This window comes from Taeniopygia guttata, chromosome 26, assembly GCF_048771995.1.
Source record: "Taeniopygia guttata chromosome 26, bTaeGut7.mat, whole genome shotgun sequence".
In the NCBI taxonomy this organism is placed as follows: Eukaryota; Metazoa; Chordata; class Aves; order Passeriformes; family Estrildidae; genus Taeniopygia; species Taeniopygia guttata.
In genome coordinates this window covers 5,363,110-5,378,470 of record NC_133051.1, presented here as the reverse complement: position 1 = coordinate 5,378,470, position 15,361 = coordinate 5,363,110, and the positions used below count along the sequence as shown (strand labels likewise).

At 51.1% G+C, this 15,361-nt stretch overlaps 1 protein-coding gene across 1 annotated transcript; it reads left to right on the top strand.

Moving 5' to 3' along the window:
- The first annotated feature begins 8,530 nt into the window (after positions 1-8,530).
- Positions 8,531-14,423, top strand: LAMTOR5 (late endosomal/lysosomal adaptor, MAPK and MTOR activator 5). Its single transcript, XM_030255811.4, has 4 exons — positions 8,531-8,723; positions 9,543-9,604; positions 10,192-10,309; positions 12,278-14,423. The coding sequence occupies exons 1-4, from the start codon at positions 8,689-8,691 to the stop codon at positions 12,336-12,338; spliced, it is 276 nt and encodes a 91-aa protein (XP_030111671.1). The 5' UTR covers positions 8,531-8,688; the 3' UTR covers positions 12,339-14,423.
- The last annotated feature ends 938 nt before the right edge of the window (positions 14,424-15,361 follow it).

The window sequence follows — 15,361 nt, the reverse complement described above, 5'->3', positions numbered from 1 at the left end:
ATCCCTATCCCGCTCCCATCCCATCCCTGTCCTTGTCCCATCCCATCCCTGTCCCTCTCATCCCATCCCATCCCATCCCATCCCATCCCATCCCATCCCATCCCATCCCATCCCATCCCATCCCATCCCATCCCATCCCATCCCATCCCATCCCATCCCATCCCATCCCATCCCATCCCATCCCATCCCATCCCATCCCATCCCATCCCATCCCATCCCATCCCATCCCATCCCATCCCATCCCATCCCATCCCATCCCATCCCATCCCTGTCCTTGTCCCATCCCTGTCCCTGTCCCCTCCCAGCCGCTCCCGGCCGCTCCCTCCCCGCTCGGCTCTCTCAGAGGAGCCGCTCCGGGCTCCCCTTGGAGCAGAACATCAAACAGAGCCGGGGGCTCGCACGTCCGGCCCGAGGGGCTCCTGGCCCCGTTCCGGGCGGGAGGAGCTCCGGGATCACAGAGCGCCGAGCTCCGCTCCCGGCCCCGCTGCCGTTCCTGTCCCTGCTTGGGCACTGCCCTTCCCGGCGGGATTTGCTCCTCCAGGGACAAGGCACAAGGATATTCCCTAGGATATTCCCCATTTCCTAGAATTTAAAATGATATTCCTAGGATATTGCCTATTTCCTCGAAGTTAGAAAGATATTCCCTAGCATATTTCCTATTTCTTAGGAGTTAAAAGGCTATTCCCTAGGATATTTCCCATTTCATAGAACTTAAATGGATATTTCCTGGGATATTTCATATTTTCTAGATGTTAGAAGGATATTCCCTAGGATATTCCCCATTTCCTAGAAGTTAAAAGAATATTCCCTAGCATATTTCCTATTTCCTCGAAGTTAAAAGGATATTCTCTAGGATATTTCCCATTTCATAGAAGCAAAAGGGATATTTCCTAGGATATTCCATATTTCCTAGAAGTTAATAGGATATTTCCTAAGATATTTCCTATTTCCTACAAGTTAAAAGGATATTTCCTATTTCCTAGAAGTTGAAAGGATATTCCCTAGGATATTTCCAATTTCCTAGAAGTTACAAGGATATTTCCTAGGATAGTCCTCACTTCCTCAAAGTTAAAAGGATATTCCTAGGATATTGCCTATTTCCGCAAAGTTAGAAAGATATTCCCTAGCATATTTCCTATTTCTTAGGAGTTAAAAGGATATTCCCTAGGATATTTCCCATTTCATAGAAGTTAAAGGGATATTTCCTGGGATATTCCATATTTCCTAGAAGTTAATAGGATATTTCCTAGGATATTTCCATTTCCCAGAAGTTAAAAGGATATTTCCTATTTCCTAGAAGTTACAAGGATATTTCTGAAGATATTTTCTATTTCCTAGAAGTGAAAAGGATATTTCCTAATCCTAAATTAAAAGGATTTTTCCTAGAGGAAAAAAAAAACCTCCTATTTTTCTTTTAACAAAACCCCCACTTCTGAGCTGTTCTCAAAGAGCATTTAGGGGAGCACAACCTGGTTTTTGCTAAATTTCAGGGAAAACCCTGCAGGGGTGCAGGAAAGAGGAATTTCTCCATCACCTTTTTTATGGACAGCTCCAGCCGACAATCTGGAACAAAGCCCATCCTGCTCCTGCAATGGGGGTGTCCCTCTATTGAACCAAGGAATTCCCACTAAATTGTCACCTTGAGAGCTCAAAACCACCAGGAGACCGGTGATTCCCACTCCTGGGGCCTGGGGAGTCCCTCCAGAACGGGAAGTGAGGATGGGAAAAGCTGCTGTCGGAACTCAAAATGTCCCTCAGACATTTTTGGATGTTCCGGGCCCAGGTCAGAAGCATCTGAGACCCTGGCAGGCAGCTGGAAACAGCTGTGATTTTGGGTTTGAGCCATGGAATGAGTTACCAACCTTGCAGGGAGAACAAGAAGTCACAAAAGTTTAGATATTATAGTAGAAGTAGTCACAAAGTAAAGGGAAGAATTTTTGAGTGCTGTACAGGGGGGGTCTGGTTTTGTACATGGGGGTCAGAGGTTTTAAGATGGAGGGATTTGGGCCTGTCCTGTCCTCCCTCTTTCTCCTCCCTTACCTCCATGTTCTTGGCGATGTTGGCACTCCCAGATTGGTTTAGAGTAGAAAGGCACCATTTAATATAGGTAATGGGCATTGGGGACAAACTGTACCCATGTAACACGTAATGTACCATATAAAAGATAGAAAAGCACCATTTAATATAGGTAATAGGCATTGGGAAAAACTGTACCCATGTAACACGTAATGTACCATATAAAAGACAGCACAGCCCTGGGCAGAGGGGGAGAGAAGAAGCAGTCGGGAGTCAGAGAGGATGTCAGGGTGTGTGTGTGCCTCTGCCTGAGCTGTGAGCAAACCACAGCAGCCCCAGAAGAAAATCTTTTAGATAACTGCAATAAACTGCCTTGAGACCGAACAACAGAGACTGCTGAGCCTTTCTTTGGAAGCACGGGCTGGAGGAGAGATTTTTCCACCCCACGGAGCCACCCCGAACCAGGGATTGCTCTGGCATTGTGGGAATTGCTGCTGCTGTGAGGATGCTGTGGGCAAAGCCACTCCCGATTTGGGGACTGGGATGTCCCCTCCACTGCAGGGACACAGACGGTTTCCACAGAGGAGGTGGCTCTTGCAGCACAGTAAAGCCGGAATTTATAATGAGTTATATCAACTTATAATGATTTATAACTGTTATATAAAAATATAACCGCTTATAATGATTTTTCTGCTGGAATTATCCAGGTGGTTTGTAGAGGAGTGGGAAGTGGTTGGGCCATGGCAGCCAAAAATGCAATGAGGCTCATCCCAGTTTGGTGTCAGGAAGGAGTTTAAGATGGATTTGAAGTGTGGGAAGCCACCAGGATGAATTGTAGGAACCACAAAAATTTGATCCAAAAAAAAAAAAAAAAAATTAAAAACAAACAAAAAATTAAAATAAACATAAATTGTATAAGGGATACTATTATTTCTAAGAAACTAAAAATATGATTATGTATTCGGTATTTTAATATGATATAAACACATAAAACTCCTGAATTCCAGTGAGGAAGTGGCTAGAGTAAAGAGAATAGAGAATTGAATATAAGGCAATTACATTAGAAGAGAATTACAATATAAGATCATGAGAATAAAATAATAGAATGGTAAAAGAATTATATAAGATAATGAGAATAAAATAATAGAATGGTAAGAAAATTATAGACTAGAATAATTAGAGAGGAGAATTAGGAGAATAATTAGAATAGAATAGAATAGAATAGAATAGAATAGAGAAGAGGATATTCCCCTGCTGTTTGGTAACCATCCATGAAATTATTTTAAGTGTGGAACATTCAGACCAGGATGTGGCGCGTGTGGGTTTGTGGCTGTGTCCTGGTCCTATCCCATCCATGTCTGGGTCAGGTCCCATCCCATCCCTGTCCCTCTCCCATCCCAGCCCTGTCCTGATCCCATGTCAGCCGTGTCCTGGTCAGGTCACATCTCAGCTGTGTCGTCCCACCTCAGTCGTGTCCTGATCCCAGCCATGTCCTTGTCCCATCCCAGCCATGTCCCAGTCCCACCCCTGCCCTGCCCCCGTCCCACCCCTGCCCTGCCCTAGTCCCATCCCACCTCAATCCCAGTCCCATCCCAGCCCTGTCCCAGTCAGGTCCTATCCCAGCCGTGTCCTGGTCAGGTCCTAACCATGTCCTTGTCCCATCCCAGCCCTGTCCTGCTCCCATCCCAGCCCTGTCCTGATCCCAACCATGTCCTTGTCCCATCCCAGCCATATCCTGATCCCATCCCAGCCCTGTCCTGATCAGGTCCCATCCCATCCCAATTCCGCTCCCATCCCAGCCCTGTCCTTGTCCCATCCCAGCCGTGCCCTGTCCCTCTCCCCTCCCAGCCTGTCCTTGTCCCATCCCATCCCTGTCCTTGTCCCATCCCATCCCTGTCCTTGTCCCATCCCATCCCTGTCCCGCTCCCACCCCAGCCCTGTCCCTGTCCCATCCCATCCCTGTCCTTGTCCCCTCCCATCCCTGTCCCTCTCCCATCCTATCCCATCCCTGTCCCAGTCCCATCCCATCCCTATCCCTCTCCCATCCCATCCCATCCCTCTCCTTATCCCCTCCCATCCCTGTCCCTCTCCCATCCCATCCCTGTCCTTGTCCCATCCCATCCCTGTCCTTGTCCCATCCCATCCCATCCCTGTCCTGTTCCCATCCCTGTCCTGTTCCCATCCCCTCCCATCCCTATCCCTCTCCCATCCCATCCCTGTCCCTCTCCCATCCCATCCCTGTCCTTGTCCCATCCCATCCCTGTCCTTGCCCCATCCCATCCCTGTCCCTCTCCCATCCCATCCCTGTCCTTGTCCCATCCCATCCCTATCCCTCTCCCATCCCATCCCTGTCCCTGTCCCATCCCATCCCTATCCCTCTCCCATCCCATCCCTGTCCTTGTCCCATCCCATCCCATCCCTGTCCCATCCCATCCCTGTCCCTGTCCCGTCCCAGCCGCTCCCAGCCGCTCCCTCCCCGCTCGGCTCTCTCAGAGGAGCCGCTCCGGGCTCCCCTTGGAGCAGAACATCAAACAGAGCCGGGGGCTCGCACGTCCGGCCCGAGGGGCTCCGGGCCCCGTTCCGGGCGGGAGGAGCTCCGGGATCACAGAGCGCCGAGCTCCGCTCCCGGCCCCGCTGAAATTCCTGTCCCTGCTTGGGCACTGCCCTTCCCGGCGGGATCTGCTCCTCCAGGGACAAGTCACAAGGATATTTCCTAGGATATTCCCCATTTCCTAGAATTTAAAAGGATATTCCTAGGATATTGCCTATTTCCGCAAAGTTAGAAAGATATTCCCTAGCATATTTCCTATTTCTTAGCAGTTAAAAGGATATTCCCCAGGATATTTCCCATTTCATAGAACTTAAATGGATATTTCCTGGGATATTTCATATTTTCTAGATGTTAGAAGGATATTCCCTAGGATATTCCCCATTTCCTAGAAGTTAAAAGAATATTCCCTAGCATATTTCCTATTTCCTCGAAGTTAAAAGGATATTCCCTAGGATATTTCCCATTACATAAAAGTTAAAGGGATATTTCCTGGGTTATTTCCTATTTCATAGAAGCAAAAGGGATATTTCCTAGGATATTCCATATTTCCTAGAAGTTAATAGGATATTTCCTAAGATATTTCCTATTTCCTACAAGTTAAAAGGATATTTCCTATTTCCTAGAAGTTGAAAGGATATTCCCTAGCATATTTCCAATTTCCTACAAGTTACAAGGATATTTCCTAGGATATTCCTCGTTTCCTTGAAGTTAAATGGATATTCCTTGGATATTGCCTATGTCCTCGAAGTTAGAAAGATATTCCCTAGCATATTTCCTATTTCTTAGGAGTTGAAAGGATATTCCCTAGGATATTTCCCATTTCATAGAGGAAAAAGGGATATTTCCTGGGATATTCCATATTTCCTAGAAGTTAATAGGATATTTCCTAGGATATTTCCATTTCCCAGAAGTTAAAAGGATATTTCCTATTTCCTAGAAGTTACAAGGATATTTCTGAGGATATTTTCTATTTCCTAGAAGTGAAAAGGATATTTCCTAATCCTAAATTAAAAGGATTTTTCCTAGGGGAAAAAAAAAACTCCTATTTTTTTTTTAACAAAACCCCCACTTCTGAGCTGTTCTCAAAGAGCATTTAGGGGAGCACAACCTGGTTTTTGCTAAATTTCAGGGAAAACCCTGCAGGGGTGCAGGAAAGGGGAATTTCTCCATCACATTTTTTATGGACAGCTCCAGCCGACAATCTGGAACAAAGCCCATCCTGCTCCTGCAATGGGGGTGTCCCTCTACTGAACCAAGGAATTCCCACTAAATTGTCACCTCGAGAGCTGAAAACCAGCAGGAGACTGGTAATTCCCACTCCTGGGGCCTGGGGAGTCCCTCCAGAACGGGAAGTGAGGATGGTAAAAGCTGCTGTTGGAACTCAAAACGTCCCTCAGACATTTTTGGATGTCCCGGGCCCAGGTCAGAAGCATCTGAGACCCTGGCAGGCAGCTGGAAACAGCTGTGATTTTGGGTTTGAGCCATGGAATGATTTACCAACCTTGCAGGAAGAACAAGAAGTCACAAAAGTTTAGATATTATAGTAGAAGTAGTCACAAAGTAAAGGGAAGAATATTTAGTGCTGTACAGGGGGTTTTGGTTTTGTACATGGGGGTCAGAGGTTTAAGATGGAGGGATTTGGGCCTGTCCTGTCCTCCCTCTTTGTTCTTCCTTCCCTCCATGTTCTTGGTGATGTTGGCACTCCCAGATTGGTTTAGAGTAGAAAAGCACCATTTAATATAGGTAATAGGCATTGGGGAAAAACTGTACCCATGTAACACGTAATGTACCATATAAAAGATAGAAAAGCACCATTTAATATAGGTAATAGGCATTGGGGAAAAACTGTACCCATGTAACACGTAATGTACCATATAAAAGATAGAAAAGCACCATTTAATATAGGTAATAGGCATTGGGAAAAACTGTAACCATGTAACACGTAATGTACCATATAAAAGACAGCAGCAGCCCTGGGCAGAGGGGGAGAGAAGAAGCAGTCGGGAGTCAGAGAGGATGTCAGGGTGTGTGTGTGCCTCTGCCTGAGCTGTGAGCAAACCACAGCAGCCCCAGAAGAAAATCTTTTAGATAACTTGCAATAAACTGCCTTGAGACCGAGCAACAGAGACTGCTGAGCCTTTCTTTGGAAGCACGGGCTGGAGGAGAGACTTTTCCACCACACGGAGTACCACAAACTCACCGGCCTGGGGATGCAGCCTCCCCTCAGCAGGATTTTCTCTCACAAATAAAAAGCAAAAAAATCCTGTTGTAAAAAAACCCACAACCTAAAGAAATTCACCCTGGTCTTTGCAGTGTTTTATTTTCACCAAATTTCAGACGTTTTTGAGGGGGGGAAGCAAGCACAGGGAAGTTTTTGCCAAGCCTCAAACACCAAATCCCAACGATTTCATGGGGGATGGGAACACAGAGCCTGCCACAGCCACACCTGGGGGGCTTTACAAACAAACTGAAATAGAAATAAATGCGTGGAAATGAATAAATGAATGAATAAAGAAACAGAAGAAATAAATAATAAATAGATAGATTAATATAGTGTAATGTAATGTAATAAATGTAATGTAATGTAATAAAATATAATATAATATTAAAATATAATATAATATTAAACTATAATATAATATTTATAATACAATATTATATAATATATAATATAATATAATATAATATAATATAATATAATATAATATAATATAATATAATATAATATAATATAATATAATATAATATAATATAATATAATAATAAATAGATAGATACATAGATATATAAATAAGAAACAAACAAATAAGTAAATAGGAACAAACAAACAAACAAATAAAGAAAAACTGGTGATGTTAGAGCACCAAAACCCCCCAAAATCCTTTGTGCTTAAGTCCTGCTTCTGCCTGAATGGAAACCAATCTCTTTTTTTGGTGTTTTTCTTAAGTAAATGCTGATTATTTTTTTTATTCCTTCTCTTTCTTTACCATCGCCAGGGGTGGCTGCAGGCAGCAGGATAGAACTGGGACTGTGGTGTGGAGTTGGTTAAAAGTGTGTTATATTACAGGGTGGAAAACTCAGAGTTTGGGGTTTTAGAATATAGCAAAAAATATGGAGCAAAATAGAAGTTTTAGGGTGGAGGCTGGTCCTTCTTCACCTTCTTCTCCATGGGTTTGGCTGGTGTTTTGTAACTGGACAGAAAAGTCCACAGTGTGAACTTCAAGGAATTAGTTATTGGGTTCAAAGGGAAAATAATATAATTAACATTTCTTAATGAGATAATTTAGCCTTAAAAGAAATTCTAACAATTTGTACCTTGCTAATAAAAAACTGCAGAACTCACTGCTGTGAGACTGTAACATTGATAAGGAATAGCAAACGACCGAGTCTGAACACGAAATGTCGTCTCAAGTGCCTTCGATGCCCCTCTGAATTTTGTTTTCCCTTGTACACAACTGAAAAGTGTAAAAATAATTAAAGTCAGGTTTCCAGCAGCCCTGTTCTGGCTGATGCTGCTGAGCTTCACATCCCAAATTTTACCATGTGCCAGGATAAAAAAACCCACAGGAACAAGCTCTTGGCTTCTCAGCATCCACTTTCACTCTTCAAATTGCCTCATCCTTGATTTTTCCTGGATAAAATGAAGAGGGATGTGGAAACTCAGGGGCAGCACCCAGGAGCCAACACCTTGGGAAAGGGATTTGTGAATTCCACAGGGAATCCAGGAGCATCATTAAACACCCCACTGAATTTCCTTCAGCTCTGCAAACCCTGGGCGGCGCTGCGGGGAGGGAGGGGACGCAACTGGGGCAGAAAGTGAAGAAAAATAAGGAAAAAAAATCAAAATATCGCAACTGAGCTGCGTGTTCTGCGGGAAAACAGGCACCGAGGGAGGGCTGGTTTGGAGGACGGGTTTGCTGCCAGCCCCCAGAGCCGGGCACGGTGCCGGGGAGCGGTGGCAGCGGCACAGCGGGTCCGGGGGGGTTTCGGTACCGGCGGATTTTGGGGAGCCCCAAAATCGGGGCATCCCCGCGGAGCGGAGCGCGCCCCGAGCGCTTTTGGCCCTGCGGAGCCGCCGTGGCGGGGTCACGTGGGCGGTGCGGAAGTGGAGGCGGACGGCGATGGAGGCGACGCTGGAGCAGCACCTGGAGGAGACGTGAGGGACGGGGGGGAGGGACACGGGGGAGGGTGTGGGTGTGAGGGGATGTGGGGGACACGGGGGGGTGAGGGACACGGGGTGAGGGACACGGGGGTGTGGGGGGACACGGGGGTGTGGGGGACACGGGGGTGTGAGGGGATGTGGGGGATGTGGGGGATGTGAGGGGACGCAGAAGACACGGGGGGCATGGAGACACGGGGGGACATGGGGGATATGGGGGACATGGAAGGACTTGGGGACATGGGGGAACACGGGGGATATGGTGACACGGGGATGGGGGGGGACGGGGAGGCACAGTGGGGATATGGGGGACATGGGGTATATGGGGGTATATGGGGGACATGGAGGGACTTGGGGACGTGGGGGAACACGGGGGATATGGGGGACATGGGGGGGCATGGAGACACGGGGGGACATGGGGACATGGGGGATATGGGGGACATGGAGGGACTTAGGGACATGGGGGAACACGGGGGATATGGTGACACGGGGATGTGGGGGGACATGGGGGATGTAAGGGGACACGGGGGGACATGAGAGGACACGGGGATATGGGGGGATATGTGGGACATGGGGGGACTCGGGGACAGGGGACACGGGGGATACTCGGGGACACAGGGACACGGGGGACACGGGTGGATATGGGGGACACGAGGGGATGTGGTGACACGGGGACAGGGTGGCACAGTGGGGATGTGAGGGACATGGATGGCATGGGGACACGGGGGGATGGGGCACACGGGGCCGGGCAGGGCCGAGCGGCGCCGGGGCTGTCCCGGGCCGCGCTCCCGGCCCTGAGGCCGCTGTCGCCCCCAGCATGAAGAGCCCGGCCGTGGTGGGCGTGCTGTGCACCGACTCGCAGGGGCTCAACCTGGGCTGTGAGTGAGGCACCGGCGGGCGTGGGGGGCACCGGCGGGCGTGGGGGGCACCGGGGGGGCTCCCGGCACCGCCCGGCCCTTCCAGGGGCTCCCAGGCTTGGGGGCTCCCGGCACTGCCCACGGGGGTTGGGGTGCCCCCGGTCCTGCCCGTTCCCTTTGAAGGGCTCCCCGGGATGGGGGCACCACCCGGCCCTACAGACCCCCCCTCCCCAGCTGGGGGTACCCGGGGGTGGCTTGTCCTGCACCGGTGCCACTCTGGGGACACCTGCCCTGCCACCACCTGCCTGTTCCTAGCAGGGCCAGCTCTTCCTGACAGCTCACCTGGGGATTTCTGGTGGAGGGAGAGGAACCGTTTGGGGAGACACTGAGTCAGCCCCCAGGGAGGGAAATGGGCCAGGGAGGGAAATGGGCCGGGCAGGACCTGGGAGGGAAATGGCCGGGCAGGACCTGGGAGGGAAATGGGCCGGGCAGGACCTGGGAGGGAAATGGCCGGGCAGGACCAAGCCCCTCGGCCTGGGGGGACAGTCAGGCCTGTCCCCAGCCCTGCCCTGGCCCAGGGGGTGTACCCAGCCCTCCCACCCCTGCAGGCAGGGGAACGCTGTCGGATGAGCACGCCGGCATCATCTCGGTGCTGGCCCAGCAGGCGGCCAAGCTGACCTCTGACCCCACGGACACGCCCGTGGTGTGCCTGGAGTCGGACAGCGGGTGAGGCCCGGCCTGCAGCTGCTGCTGGCCCCACCTTGCCCTGCCCCAGCCCTGGGAGCCTCCTGGATCACATCCCTGGAGCAGCCATGGGGGAGGCACTGCCACAGGCACAGTCCCTGGGTTAATGGGGATGTAAGAGCAGCAGGAAACCCTCCAGGGGCTGCTGGTTCCTGCAGCCCAGGAGCTCTTCCCCCTGGGGTCCCTGTGGGGGACAGAGCCTGGGGTCCCTGTGGGTGACAAATCCTGGGGTCCCTGTGGGTGACAAATCCTGGGGTCCCTGTGGGTGACAATCCTGGGTCCCTGTGGGTGACAATCCTGGGTTCCTGTGGGTCACAGTCCTGGGTCCCTGTGGGTGACAGAGCCTGGGTCCCTGTGGGTGACAGAGCCTGGGGTCCCTGTGGGTGATAAATCCTGGGATTCCCTGTGGGTGACAGAGCCTGGTGTTCCTGTGGGTGACAGTCCTGGGTCCCTGTGGGTGGCAGAGCCTGGGGTCCCTGTGGGTGCCAATCCTGGGTCCCTGTGGGTGACAGTCCTGGGTCCCTGTGGGTGACAGTCCTGGGTCCCTGTGGGTGACAGTCCTGGGTCCCTGTGGGTGACAATCCTGGCTCCCTGTGGGTGACAATCCTGGGTTCCTGTGGGTGACAGTCCTGGGTCCCTGTGGGTGACAATCCTGGGGTCCCTGTGGGTGACAATCCTGGGTCCCTGTGGGTGACAGTCCTGGGTCCCTGTGGGTGACAATCCTGGGTCCCTGTGGGTGACAGTCCTGGGTCCCTGTGGGTGACAATCCTGGGTCCCTGTGGGTGACAGAGCCTGGGGTTCCTGTGGGTGACAATCCTGGGTCCCTGTGGGTGACAGAGGGTCCCTGTGGGTGACACAGCCTGGGTCCCTGTGGGTGACAGAGCCTGGGGTTCCTGTGGGTGACAATCCTGGGTCCCTGTGGGTGACAGAGCCTGGGGTCCCTGTGGGTGACAATCCTGGCTCCCTGTGGGTGACAGAGCCCGGGGTCCCTGTGGGTGACAATCCTGGGGTCCCTGTGGGTGACAATCCTGGGGTCCCTGTGTGTGACAGTCCTGGGTCCCTGTGGGTGACAATCCTGGGTCCCGGTGGGTGACAATCCTGGGTCCCGGTGGGTGACAATCCTGGGTCCCTGTGGGTGACAGAGCCTGGGGTCCCTGTGGGTGACAATCCTGGGTCCCTGTGGGTGACAGAGGCTGGGATTCCTGTGGGTGACAGTCCTGGGTCCCTGTGGGTGACAATCCTGAGTCCCTGTGGGTGGCAAATCCTGGGTCCCTGTGGGTGACAGTCCTGGGTCCCTGTGGGTGATAGAGCCTGGGTCCCTGTGGGTGGCAGAGCCTGGGGTCCTGTGGGTGACAATCCTGGGTCCCTGTGGGTGACAATCCTGGGTCCGTGTGGGTGACAGAGCCCTGGGTCCCTGTGGGTGACAGAGCCTGGGTCCCTGTGGGTGGCAAATCCTGGGTTCCTGTGGGTGACAAATCCTGGGGTCCCTGTGGGTGACAATCCTGGGTCCCTGTGGGTGACAATCCTGGGTCCCTATGGGTGACAGTCCTGGCTCCCTGTGGGTGACAATCCTGGGTCCGTGTGGGTGACAGAGCCCTGGGTCCCTGTGGGTGACAATCCTGGGTCCCTGTGGGTGGCAGAGCCTGGGGTCCCTGTGGGGGATAGAGCTTGGGTCCCTGTGGGTGACAATCCTGGGTCCCTGTGGGTGACAGTTCTGGGTCCTTGTGGGTGACAGAGCCTGGGGTCCCTGTGGGTGACAATCCCGGGTCCCTGTGGGTGACAGAGCCTGTCAGAGTCGGGGGGCAGCAGGGGTGTCTCTGTGGCTGCTCATGGGGCTGGGGGATGGAACAGCCGAGGCCTGGGCTGGGGCTGGGGCCTGGGGCTGCTCGGTGCTTCCCCTGCCCACTGCCACCCCCAGCTGCCTCCCTCAGCCCTGGCTCCTTGCTGCAGGAACATCATGATCCAGAAGCACGACAGCATCACCGTGGCAGTGCACAAGCTGCTGTCCTGAGCCCTGGAACCCGCCCTGCTCCCGGCTCCTCCCTGCACTGCCACCCTCCCTTTGGGGCTCCACACCTGGGATGAAGGCTCTCCTCTCCCTCCCTCCCTCCCTCTCACCAGCTCCTGGGCAGCTCCTGCCTCTCCAGCTCACGTTTCAGCCCTTGTGCTGCTGAGGATGAAGCATGGGCATGCCCCCAGGCCCTGTAATGAGCAGACCCTCCCTGCTGTATGTGAGGGGCCTCAGTTGTTGGAGAAATCAATAAATAACCTGTAAAAAAACCTTTCTGCCTTCTCTCTGCTCCAGCTGGGAGAGCTGGGCCTGCAGCTTCCTTCCCAAAGCAGGCAAGGCAGCTCCTCCCACTGCTCCATTAGCTTTTCTCTGGAGAAAAACTGGAACTCCTGGAGCCTCCTCAGTAGAAAAGGTACAAAAGCTTTCCAAGGAATTTCTCCTGCTCAAGTTAAACATTCTGTGGGAGTTCTTGCTCAGTGTGCCTTGGGTTGAAGTTCAGACCTGGCCCAGCCCTGAGAGCTGGGAAGGGATCTTGGCAACATCCTCACAAATCCAGGCCCCTCTTCCCCTTGCAGAGTTGAAACCCTGCAGGGAAACGATCCTGCAAAAGGATGGGGGAGCTGCTACACCCCAAAGGTTCCTGTGTGCTGGGGAGGGAAAAGGAGCTGGGCTGTGGCTGCAGAAGGGGAAGGGAAACTTCACAGCAGAGCATGAGGGAAAACTTGGGTATCCTTGTCACCTAGAAATGAAGGGGTGGGATTATTTTCATGCTAAGAACAATTTATTGCTCAGATAAACATCAGTCTCCGAGGCTGTGAGATTTTAAAGGAGCAAGCAGTCGGCTATAGCTTAAGAGTAGTCACAAGATTTTTTGTTATAAGGTAATACAGAACTTTCTAAACCAATAGAAAAGGCCACAGGATTTATTTTGCTTTTCTGACCTATCACCTTTATTTACTTCTGCTGCACTGCAGATACTTTTATCTAATGGGCTTTTAACTCACAAGTTTTTAACTTAATGTTTCTGTTATAACTTCTAAACTCCAAACCTACTCCATCCTGTTATATTGCTACACTATAAACATTTCACCATCTTACCCATACACTTTCTCACTTAAGGCATGTTCTTACCTACAACTGTAAAAACATAAGTTTATGATTTTTCTGCCTAATGTCTGTGTATTGTATTTTTACATCAATCCAAGCTTCTCCCAAGGCTGCAAATCAAACCCTTCAGTGTCTGTGGAAGTTTCTGTTTTTCTGATTCCCATGCTTGGGCTGAGTCGGTTCAAGGACATTGCCACTGCTCTGACTTTACTCCTCGGAGCAGCTCTGTTCTGTCAGGCAGTGGCAGTCACAGGCTCCCACAGGAGTAGCCCCTGCCCAGCTCTGTGGTGCCTCTGGGGAGTCCTGCTCCCCTCTCCCCCATCCACAGGCTGGGAGCAGCTGGAGCTGCAGTTCCCCCTGAGCATCCCCCGAGTGCAGATGCTGCTGCCCTTCTGCCCCCTCGTCAGGCCTGTCCTAGGGTGAGGTTATGGTGTTTGTATCTCCAATTATGGTGTTTGCATCTCCAATTGTGTGTTCTGTTTATGTCTGATATTCTGTTCTGTGCTTGCAGAACTGACTCTGAAAGTGAAGGTTTGTTCTGTGTTGTTACCAGCCGGCTCAGCTCCCCCGTGGTCTGTGTCTAGGAGAGGCTGGTGTTGGCTTTTGCTTGCTTGGCTTGCTTCTGCTTTTGCCTTTGCTTCCTAGTTAGTTTAGCTAAGCAGTCCAATTCTTTCCCTGGACTGTTTATTTTCCTTTCCCTTTCCTGAATACCATCCAGCCTGCTCTGGATGGGACCTGGGAAACACTGAGGAGCACCGAGAGCTGCGCTCTGTGATCTGCAGCACCATCCCCAGTGCCCAGAGCAATCCCCAGTGCCCAGACCCGGGCAACCACTCCCAGGAGAGACTTTCTGGATTTGTTCATCTCTTCAGAGTGGTGAAAGAGTTTTGTTGTCATCTGGTGTTGTTTTTTTTTATTATTATTATTTTGGTGCTGGGGAGTGCTTTGTTTGTTAATAAACAGGTTCTTTTCCACTTCTCTCAGAGAAAATTTTTTCCCGAACCAGATGGGTGGGGAGGGGCAGTGGGGATTTGTTTTCTGGGGGCTCCTTCCAGAGGGTTTTCCCCAATTTTGCCCTAAACTAGGACAAAGCCCTTAAACCACTCAGTACAAACCTCATCCTGCCTAAGCAAAACTCAGTGTACATATTAAAACTCCTCCTGTAGGGAAAGCTCTTGCACAGGCTCCCAGAGATCCTGGGCTCCACCAGAAGGATGCAGCTTTTGCATTCTGTGCCAAGGGAGAGCAGAGAGCATCCCTGTCCCCGCTGGTGCCATTTTCTCTGGCCTGGGGAACGCCTGGGGTGGCAGGAGCCTGTCCCCCCTCAGTGATGCAGTTCCCGGCCAAGGGCCCTGCAGGACGGGCAGGACCATGTCGAAGCCCACCCTAGGTCAGGGCTGGCTTCATGTGGTGAAAAAACTTCTCCTCCAAGCCGTGCTTCCAAAGAAAGGCTCAGCAGTCTCTGTTGTTCAGTAAAAGATTTTCTTCTGGGGCTGCTGTGGTTTGCTCAGAGCTCAGGCAGAGGCACACACACACCCTGACATCCTCTCTGACTCCCGACTGCTTCTTCTCTCCCCCTCTGCCCAGGGCTGCTGCTGTCTTTTATATGGTACATTACGTGTTACATGGTTACAGTTTTTCCCCAATGCCCATTACCTATATTAAATGGTGCTTTTCTATCTTTTATATGGTACATTACGTGTTACATGGGTACAGTTTTCCCCAATGCCTATTACCTATATTAAATGGTGCTTTTCTATCTTTTATATGGTACATTACGTGTTACATGGGTACAGTTTTTCCCCAATGCCCATTACCTATATTAAATGGTGCTTTTCTACTCTAAACCAATCTGTGAGTGCCAACATCACCAAGAACATGGAGGGAAGGAAGAAGAAAGAGGGAGGACAGGGCAG

Bases quoted from the DNA above. Each gene is read 5' to 3' on its own strand.
- LAMTOR5 (XM_030255811.4), top strand. From the start codon at position 8,689: ATGGAGGCGACGCTGGAGCAGCACCTGGAGGAGAC. The intron at 8,724-9,542 runs GTGAGGGACGGG...TGTCGCCCCCAG, and splicing joins GAGCAGCACCTGGAGGAGAC to CATGAAGAGCCCGGCCGTGG. The intron at 10,310-12,277 runs GTGAGGCCCGGC...TCCTTGCTGCAG, and splicing joins TGCCTGGAGTCGGACAGCGG to GAACATCATGATCCAGAAGC.